The sequence below is a fragment of the Nematostella vectensis genome, chromosome 1 (assembly GCF_932526225.1).
Source record: "Nematostella vectensis chromosome 1, jaNemVect1.1, whole genome shotgun sequence".
NCBI lineage: Eukaryota > Metazoa > Cnidaria > Anthozoa > Actiniaria > Edwardsiidae > Nematostella > Nematostella vectensis.
Window position 1 is genome coordinate 1,078,936 of NC_064034.1, and position 11,254 is coordinate 1,090,189.

General features: G+C 38.2%; 1 protein-coding gene across 1 annotated transcript; it reads right to left on the reverse strand.

Moving 5' to 3' along the window:
• Positions 1–551: 551 nt before the first annotated feature.
• Positions 552–11,088, reverse strand: LOC5516290 (OTU domain-containing protein 5). The gene is made up of 9 exons (XM_048727259.1): positions 10,635–11,088; positions 10,437–10,530; positions 9,107–9,171; positions 8,635–8,791; positions 5,946–6,094; positions 5,517–5,570; positions 4,717–4,851; positions 2,532–2,913; positions 552–1,261 (listed from the first exon to the last, which is right to left on the reverse strand). Exons 1-9 carry the CDS (start codon positions 10,959–10,961, stop codon positions 1,134–1,136), a joined length of 1,491 nt encoding a protein of 496 aa, XP_048583216.1. The 5' UTR covers positions 10,962–11,088; the 3' UTR covers positions 552–1,133.
• Positions 11,089–11,254: the final 166 nt, after the last annotated feature.

Genomic DNA, 11,254 nt, shown 5'->3' on the forward strand with positions numbered 1-11,254 from the left:
GATTTAGAGACACCCCTAAGAAGACCGTGTTTATTAGAAACGAGATTTCACGATAATTTCCCAGTGCTAAAAATTGTTTTAAAAAAGCTTTGGCATACTATTTATCGCTTATCATCAAACTACCGCTATGAAAAGTGCAGGAAAGGGGGCTTGCCTGCCGGCTATAATTTCGCGGTCTTCTGAGCGAGAGGAACGGGAAGACGACCCCACTTTTTTGAATGTGCGTCACATTATTTTAATAAACAAGTTGAAAATTAATCAAGTAAAGTTATCACAGGGGCAACCTCCACATTTGATAGAGTTACATATTCAAGGGCATGGTAATAACTATAGCGACATGGAAATGAGTCAGAGTGTTAAGAGAATACAAAATGTCAACAAATTTTTCTGAAAAGAATTCCTTTGTTTACAAAGCTTGAAATCGACGCCCTGTGCTTATCATGGTGCAGTCTTATCGTTTAAGCGCAGGAGCTTGAGTTCTCTTGTGAGCAATGGATGTCAAATGTAGATGTAAAGTGGCAAAGAATGTTTAAAAAACGCTAGATCAATAATCAATATAACAAACCTTTTTTTATTGTAACGGTAAATTGCCTATTATTTACACTTTATTATTAACATCCTATAGTGAATTGCATTCGTAAATAGCTCTCATTTTAAAACCAACACGATTATTGCTCCTTGTAGTCTTTTGAAGTACGGTTATACGGCCGCAGGGTCTGGAGAAGCCAACTTCTGCAGCATGCGGCCCGAAACCTGCGCATGGTAACAAACCGTCCTCTTTCCCATTATCCATTATAATCATCGATAAAAAGTTTCTGATTTTTTTTAGAGGTCTAAGAATCGTTTCAATTTTAAATAAAGTTGCCCTTTTATCATTATAATGAAAATAAGTACTATCTAATTATATGGTTTATCAAAAAAGCCGTGGTTTCCCGAGAAAGGTTTCCCCTCATGAAATGTTCCATCCCGTAAAGGGGCGGCAGTGTGGTTGTGAATGAACAGGGAGTGTCTCTGTCTGGTCAGAGCGATCATTTGATGCAAACTTGGAAATCACACCCTGAACACCATCGCCATGGTTCTTCTAGTGCTGTACATCTAATAATTTGGCTGGTCTACACTTATTCTAGTCGCTGTTACGAACTGTGTGTCCCTGGTTCAGGGGATTTCTCTTTCTTGGACTTCTTGAGTGAGGCTAGGTAATCTTTTTGGGATTCCGCTAGCACAACAGCAAGAATTCTCTCATCTTCCCACTCACTTAGACCTGAAGAAATAAGAAACAAACGTAAATAAAAACAAATCCAGATTATGAAAGTTTTTCATTGTCGTTTATAAAACCTGTTAATATTCAAATAGTTTTCAAAGACCAGGATTCAGCCATTTATACGTTACTCATCAAAGATCAGGATTCAGCCATTTATACGTTACTCATCAAAGATCAGGATTCAGCCATTTATACGTTACTCATCAAAGACCAGGATTCAGCCATTTATACGTTACTTATCAAAGACCAGGATTCAGCCATTTATACGTTACTCATCAAAGACCAGGATTCAGCCATTTATTCGTTACTCATCAAAGACCATGATTCAGCCATTTATACGTTACTCATCAAAGACCAGGATTCAGCCATTTATACGTTACTCATCAAAGACCAGGATTCAGCCATTTATACGTTACTCATCAAAGACCAGGAGACAGCCATTTATACGTTACTCATCAAAGACCATGATTCAGCAATTTATACGTTACTCATCAAAGACCAGGATTCAGCCATTTATACGTTACTCATCAAAGACCAGGAGACAGCCATTTATACGTTACTCATCAAAGACCATGATTCAGCAATTTATACGTTACTCATCAAAGACCAGGATTCAGCCATTTATACGTTACTCATCAAAGACCAGGATTCAGCCATTTATACGTTACTCATCAAAGACCAGGATTCAGCCATTGATACATTACTCATCAAAGACCAGGATTCAGCCATTTATTCGTTACTCATCAAAGACCATGATTCAGCCATTTATACGTTACTCATCAAAGACCAGGATTCAGCCATTTATACGTTACTCATCAAAGACCAGGATTCAGCCATTTATACGTTACTCATCAAAGACCAGGATTCAGCCATTTATACATTACTCATCAAAGACCAGGATTCAGCCATTGATACGTTACTCATCAAAGACCAGGATTCAGCCATTTATACGTTACTCATCAAAGACCAGGATTCAGCCATTTATACGTTACTCATCAAAGACCATGATTCAGCCATTGATACGTTACTAATCAAAGACCAGGATTCAGCCATATATAAGTTACTCATCAAAGACCATGATTCAGCCATTGATACGTTACTCATCAAAGACCAGGATTCAGCCATTTATACGTTACTCATCAAAGACCATGATTCAGCCATCTATACGTTAATCAAGCGGGTTATGACACAAGGTTTCTCTAGTGCAAGGTTATTTGAAATATGTGTATACATATTACAATAGCAGTAAAGTCAGCAATCATGTACTTACCATAGCCAGATTTAGGTATAAAGTCCAAGTAGTTGGGCATGACAGGTGTAGCCCCGCCCTCAGCACCCTGAGGGGACGGGGGATTAGAAATGTGTGTAGAGCAGCCAGGCCTAGGCTCTATGATTCCCATGTTACTTCCCACCACTGACGAAGCACCACTTGTGGAAGTACTTGCCACAGATGGGGAATTGTCTGGAAGGCTTGGACCTGGTAAATCATGCCAGGACGAAGTTGGTGTTGATGCTGGTGAGTGTCGTGGTGATTTGCTGGGTGGAGCATTCTCTGGGTCCCGATCACGTTCTCTGTGATGGGGTGATGTTGGGCGCTTGGATTCTGTAGAGGTTGATGTACTACTGCTGGATGCTGTAGCCCCTGGCCAAGTCTGGAAAAAAACAAATTCATCAGAATCTGGGAACTATGCCATGAAGGTCATTGGGGTAAAGTAGGGAGAGTTCTCAAGTAGCAATACTACAACTTGCTGTAGCTGAGACGGGAAGGACAATAAGCTCCTCTTATTCTCCCATGTCCACCGGCTCATTTTATAACTCCCACAATTGAAAACTCACAACTCATGACAGTATAAAGTACACTACAGCAAGAACAAATAGCAATTATATTAAAAAAATGATAACAATAAGTCTAGATTATAAAAATTTGCTACCAATAACAGCTAGAGAAAGTCAGATGAGTTGCTGTGTGGTCAGGAATTCTTGATGGAGTACATTCTGAGTGTGGATCTACATAAGAGTATAAATAGGTGGTATTATACTTAAGGCTGCTCTAGCACCGCGGGCACGTTTCTCAGAGTATAAATAGGTGGTATTGTACTAACGGCTGCTCCATGAGCACGTTTCTCAGAGTATAAATAGGTAGTTGTACTAACGGCCGCTCTAGCACCAAGAGCACGTTTCTCAGAGTATATATAGGTGGTATTGTACTAACGGCTGCTCCAAGAGCACGTTTCTCAGAGTATAAATAGGTGGTATTATACTTAAGGCTGCTCTAGCACCGCGGGCACGTTTCTCAGAGTATAAATAGGTGGTATTGTACTAACGGCTGCTCCATTAGCACGTTTCTCAGAGTATAAATAGGTGGTATTGTACTAACGGCTGCTCCATGAGCACGTTTCTCAGAGTATAAATAGGTGGTATTGTACTTATGGCTGCTCCATTAGCACGTTTCTCAGAGTATATATAGGTGGTATTGTACTTACGGCTGCTCTAGCACCGCGGGCACGTTTCTCAGAGTATAAATAGGTGGTATTGTACTAACGGCTGCTCCATTAGCACGTTTCTCAGAGTATAAATAGGTGGTATTGTACTAACGGCTGCTCCATGAGCACATTTCTCAGAGTATATATAGGTGGTATTGTACTAACGGCTGCTCCATTAGCACGTTTCTCAGAGTATATATAGGTGGTATTGTACTTACGGCTGCTCCATTAGCACGTTTCTCAGAGTATATATAGGTGGTATTGTACTTACGGCTGCTCTAGCACCAAGAGCACGTTTCTCAGAGTATATATAGGTGGTATTGTACTAACGGCTGCTCCATGAGCACGTTTCTCAGAGTATATATAGGTGGTATTGTACTTATGGCTGCTCCATTAGCACGTTTCTCAGAGTATATATAGGTGGTATTGTACTTACGGCTGCTGCATTACCATGTTTCTCAGAGTATATATTGGTGGTATTGTACTTACGGCTGCTCCATTAGCACGTTTCTCAGAGTATATATAGGTGGTATTGTACTTACGGCTGCTCCATTAGCACGTTTCTCAGAGTATATATAGGTGGTATTGTACTTACGGCTGCTCCATTAGCACGTTTCTCAGAGTATATATAGGTGGTATTGTACTTACGGCTGCTCTAGCACCAAGAGCACGTTTCTCAGAGTATATATAGGTGGTATTGTACTAACGGCTGCTCCATGAGCACGTTTCTCAGAGTATATATAGGTGGTATTGTACTTATGGCTGCTCCATTAGCACGTTTCTCAGAGTATATATAGGTGGTATTGTACTTACGGCTGCTGCATTACCATGTTTCTCAGAGTATATATTGGTGGTATTGTACTTACGGCTGCTCCATTAGCACGTTTCTCAGAGTATATATAGGTGGTATTGTACTTACGGCTGCTCCATTAGCACGTTTCTCAGAGTATATATAGGTGGTATTGTACTTACGGCTGCTCTAGCACCCCGGGCACGTTTCTCAGAGTCTTGGAGCCAGTCTAGATAAGACTCCCGGGCTACTGCCTCCTCCATAGCCTCATCTGTGGCTTCCCAGTCTGTCGCTCGCAGCTTGTCTTCAAGCATTTGCTTTGAAGGGGGAAACAATTAAATCTCAAACAACCAGGATTCCATTAGAACCCTTTTGTCTATAGCATTTATATTTACAGTAGTCATCATTGATAGAATTAGGCCCGTAGCCAGGGGAGGTTCGAGGCGTTCGGACGAACCCCCAACCTGACTTGAAGGTCCGCTTAGAGTAAACAAAAAATACATATAACGTTTGGCTGGAAATACCATGCACATCAATATGTATTTAAAATGACTATAAAAATCTTTTTATAAAAATTATCTTTATTGTTAATGCTATATGTTAAAAAGCACTCTGTTAATAACATTTTAAATACAAGATTGATTTTTTTTGAAGTATTGACTGCCTAATGTAATAAGGTGAGGAGAGGGGTATACCAGAAATTTGGTCCTCTCAAATGGAAAAAAACGAACCAACCCGCTCAAAATCCTGGCTACGGGCCTGAGAATACAGGTGTTTTTCTATTATTTCCTTCTGGTGGGAAGAAAAGTCATAATTGATGTCCAGACTAGTTGCAACTTCTAACAAAGGGCACACGAGTGAAAACAAGTACAAAGCAAAGGTGCCAAAGTGTGACACAGATAACACACACCCTGATGTTAAAGACAATTTAAAAAAGCTGTGGGAAATTGCGCCCCTAAAATACATGATGAAATAGACATACCTGCTCAATATGCCATTCTTCAGACTGCTTGAAAGCATCATTTACAAGTACATTCTATAAAACAGAACAAGAGATCTAGTTAAACAACATGGTTGTAGTAAAAGTGACTTTTGCTTGGCATAGAGAAATGGGAAACTAAACAAGTACATTCTAATAAATAGAACAAGAGATCTAGTTAAACAACATGGTTGTAGAAAAAGTATCTTTTGCTTGGCATAGAGAAATTGGAAACTAAACAAGTACATTCTAATAAATAGAACAAGAGATCTAGTTAAACAACATGGTTGTAGTAAAAGTGTCTTTTGCTTGGCATAGAGAAATTGGAAACTAAACAAGTACATTCTAATAAATAGAACAAGAGATTCAACATGGCAGCAGTTGTAAGCATAATTTGTTTGATATATAGAAATTGGAAATTGAATAACTTACCCATGGCTTGTAGCCGGAAATGCCAAGTCCAACGCCAACAGAAGGCTTGTTAGGGTTGATAACAGAGTTGTAGTGAATATTATTGTGATAGCTCAACCGGATTGGTTCATTGTCAGTTTTGTGCGAGCTATGAAAAATATTTATTGGTTCTAAAAAATGGAACATACAAAAACTATGTTAGTTGGTGTAAAAAGCACCTGTAGGAAATAATAACAATTAACTGTATCATCTGAAACTATAGCAAATAGAACATTACCCTAGAGGGCAGTCTGCTCAAGTGTTGTCCTACCAGGGTCAGCATATTTTTACAAGTGTTGTCCTACCAGGGTCAGCATATTTTTACAAGTGTTGTCCTACCAGGGTCAGCATATTTTTCTAAATGATACTGAGCAGCCAACCCTCTGTTATTACTTGAATTTTAAGAATATTGTCTACTTGGTGTACCCAGTTAAAATAGTTGATTGAAATTATTGTTTGATAAAAGAATTTAAATGAATGCCTGATGTCACTTTCAGTGAAAATGGTAAAAATAAAAAAGCAAAAACAACAGTCATAACCACCTAATTGCCTATCCTTCGAAATAAATCCGCACTTATACTGTAACTTCAAAGTAACTCCTCACCTACACTGTAACTTTAAAGTAACTCCTCTATAGTAAACTCCTCTACTATACTGTATTGGTAAACCTCTATAGTAACTCCTCATCTATACTATATTGGTAAACCTCTATAGTAACTCCTCACCTATAGTGTATTGGTAAACCTCTATAGTGACTCCTCACCTATACTGTATTGCTAAACCTCTATAGTAACTCCTCATCTATACTATATTGGTAAACCTCTATAGTAACTCAGTAACTCCTCATCTATACTGTATTGGTAAACCTCTTTAGTAACTCCTCACCTATACTGTATTGGTAAACCTCTATAGTAACTGCTCATCTATACTGTATTGGTAAACCTCTATAGTAACTCCTCATCTATACTATATTGGTAAACCTCTATAGTAACTCCTCACCTATACTGTATTGGTAAACCTCTATAGTAACTCCTCACCTATACTGTATTGGTAAACCTCTATAGTAACTCCTCATCTATACTATATTGGTAAACCTCTATAGTAACTCCTCACCTATACTGTATTGGTAAACCTCTATAGTGACTCCTCACCTATACTGTATTGCTAAACCTCTATAGTAACTCCTCATCTATACTATATTGGTAAACCTCTATAGTAACTCCTCATCTATACTGTATTGGTAAACCTCTATAGTAACTCCTCATCTATACTGTATTGGTAAACCTCTATAGTAACTCCTCATCTATACTATATTGGTAAACCTCTATAGTAACTCCTCACCTATACTGTATTGCTAAACCTCTATAGTAACTCCTCATCTATACTGTATTGGTAAACCTCTATAGTAACTCCTCACCTATACTGTATTGGTAAACCTCTATAGTAACTGCTCATCTATACTGTATTGGTAAACCTCTATAGTAACTCCTCATCTATACTATATTGGTAAACCTCTATAGTAACTCCTCACCTATACTGTATTGGTAAACCTCTATAGTAACTCCTCACCTATACTGTATTGGTAAACCTCTATAGTAACTCCTCATCTATACTATATTGGTAAACCTCTATAGTAACTCCTCACCTATACTGTATTGGTAAACCTCTATAGTGACTCCTCACCTATACTGTATTGCTAAACCTCTATAGTAACTCCTCATCTATACTATATTGGTAAACCTCTATAGTAACTCCTCATCTATACTGTATTGGTAAACCTCTATAGTAACTCCTCACCTATACTGTATTGGTAAACCTCTATAGTAACTGCTCATCTATACTATATTGGTAAACCTCTATAGTAACTCCTCATCTATACTATATTGGTAAACCTCTATAGTAACTCCTCACCTATACTGTATTGGTAAACCTCTATAGTGACTCCTCACCTATACTGTATTGCTAAACCTCTATAGTAACTCCTTATCTATACTATATTGGTAAACCTCTATAGTAACTCCTCATCTATACTGTATTGGTAAACCTCTATAGTAACTCCTCACCTATACTGTATTGGTAAACCTCTATAGTAACTGCTCATCTATACTGTATTGGTAAACCTCTATAGTAACTCCTCATCTATACTGTATTGGTAAACCTCTATAGTAACTCCTCACCTATACTGTATTGGTAAACCTCTATAGTAACTGCTCATCTATACTATATTGGTAAACCCCTATAGTAACCCCTCACCTATACTGTATTGGTAAACCTCTATAGTAACCCCTCACCTATACTGTATTGGTAAACCTCTATAGTAACTCCTCATCTATAGTGTATTGGTAAACCTCTATAGTAACTCCTCACCTATACTGTATTGGTAAACCTCTATAGTAACTCCTCACCTATACTGTATTGGTAAACCTCTATAGTAACTCCTCATCTATACTGTATTGGTAAACCTCTATAGTAACTCCTCACCTATACTGTATTGGTAAACCTCTATAGTAACTCCTCATCTATATTATATTGGTAAACCCCTATAGTAACCCCTCACCTATACTGTATTGGTAAACCTCTATAGTAACTCCTCATCTATACTGTATTGGTAAACCTCTATAGTAACTCCTCATCTATACTGTATTGGTAAACCTCTATAGTAACTCCTCACCTATACTGTATTGGTAAACCTCTATAGTTCTGTTATACATCTCACTGAGTGCTTGCATCTCAACATGGTTGCCATGGCAATGATTATCTCTCTTGCGTCTAATATAGCTACGGAAATCTTCAGTAACATACTGAGAAAAATAATCCATATTCTTGAGCTGAAAGGAATAGATTACAAGCATAATAAATTTCTTGCAGATATTACAAGCATTATAATATTTTTGCATATATACAACTAGTTCCAAGTCTTAGAATACTGATATTACACAGTCTTAGTTACCCACAACAAAACCAAAAGATTACACTCTAAGACTTGGAACTAGTGGCCTTCAGATGTTTGCTTTTCCTTGTTCCAAGGTAATTATTGGTAAAATTTTTAATATGATTACTTAGTTGAGACTTTTAGTAGCTACTGTAAGCCCTTGGGGTATACCAATATATAATGAAGGCTTGTACTGTATAATAATACAAACCATGTAATCCATGCAGTGTTTCCTGACAACACCATGCATCTCCTGGTCACCATACACTTGGTCAGCTGCAACACAAAAAACAGTCCTGTGCAGTTACACTTTCAAGCTTCATCTCAGGTGCCAGCTTGGATTCACTAAGAGAAGGTGTGAAACTGTAAGATTTGGTGACACATCGATAAGAAAATAAAATAGCCGGCTGTTCTCTGGTCTTTGCCGGCTCTTCTCATATTTTTAGTATGCAGGCTTTTTTCCCACCAAAATCTACAAAGCCAGTAAAATCTAGCAGATTTAAAAAAATATTTTAAACCCTGTAAGTAACTTCTCCTTGAAAAATCGATACTAGTAGTAAGGGTTTGGGGAACAGTTTCCATGTTTAGCTCTTGGTAAAAGGAAGTACACCTATTGTCTTTCAAACAAGGTTACTCCCAATAATCAATGTGCAGTGACCCGCACAGATTCATTAATATCAAACAAGAAAAATATCATACTAGAAAATACAGTAATTCAGGTTTAGGAATTGTTGAGTTTTGCGCCTCTGTGTTGAATAAGAGACCACGACATCTACATATTACCCATAATGCATACAGGTTATGACACATAGATTATTCAATACAACCTCCTACATTTATTTCAATTATAAGGTTGCATCTGTGAGTCATAACCTGCAGTGGATCATGATATTGCATTAATAGGTGAACCCTGATCTCTGAAAGCCATGTGAATGTTTAGGCACGTCAGCGAGAATCAATGGGTATGTACTGTTATCAAAACCTGGGTTTGTTTTTGTCTACACTTGTTTGCTTATTTATTTTATATCCATGGAGCAACGTGGGGAATGCATTCTTCACTGCAAGGTGAATACAAGGCAATGTTAAAGGACATCTTAGGCTCAGGGCACAAATGTAATCAACAGGGTAGAGTCAGAGAGGAGTTGAAGATTTTCATGACTCAAATTAAAAGATGTAAGTTGAAAAGATAAGTATACCATATTCGGTGTACAAAAAGTACAATAAACATTTAAGAACAGCTGAACAATGGCAATTCAAGGTACTAAGTATGATACGACGGAAAACAAGGCTTTCCATGCTTTCATGACTAAATAAACGTAACTACTCGTCTCATGTTGCAAAAATAAATATAGTTTAGAATTTAATGCAGAGATATAAAATGAAATGTGGATGACCATGGAAAGATATAAAATATTCGAATCAATTGCAGATTTGGAAAATAATATGTAGCCTGATAGTTAAAACTCTCTTGTGGAAGGGAATGAGTTTTGTGTTTTTGTTGGTGGTTCGTAAATTAATCCATCAGAGGGGCGCAGACTTACCGACAGATCGAAAGAGGCAAGCGCCATCCTCAGCCATTCGCTTAATTGTAAACCCTTTCTTTTCCTTCAAAGCTTGCTCAAATTGCCTCTCCATCTAGAAGAAGACAGGAATTATAAGACCACAAAATACATAGATTCAACAGATGCAAAATATTGACTCGGCCAAAGTGAAATATCGACTAAGAAACACAGATTTACTTCATCTGTCGCGACTTCTAGGTTTTGCCCGTCGTGTTCGTCTGAGCTATTATAGCCAGTCTCTTCTGAATGTCTTTCGTGGTATTTATGTCTGTGAGGGGAAGCCCTGTGCCTTCTTTTGGACCCGCTAGATGCGTCTGACGACTCTCTAGCCTCAAAGTTTCCAGAACGATACGACTCTTCGCCGCCATACTCTTCTGAAGTCCAGCTTCTCTCCTGAGGCGAGGACCAGTTTTGAGCTCCACGTATTCTCCCCCTAGCTTCGTTACTTGTATTTGTTTCAGGTTTTTTAGTTTCGGAATGTTTCTTTTTTGGTAAAATCGTCATATCTATGTTAAAGGGCAAACTAAAAGGCAGAAAACTCAAGGAATAATTCCCACAACAACACACCACTACATCAATGGCTCGAGACTTTGTTTTGCGACCTGTGACGTCATGGTTGTACTCTGCGCATGCCTTGAAAAACACAAATCCGGATTATTCCGAGAGCTTACCGACAGTGTCTCGACCATCCTCGGAAACCCAAGGATTTGGTACTAGCATTATAATAGCTTTATTTCTTTAGGCTGGGACTCATGTTCTCCTGCTAGGACTTAAAAGTGTTTAAAACCTAAACCTTA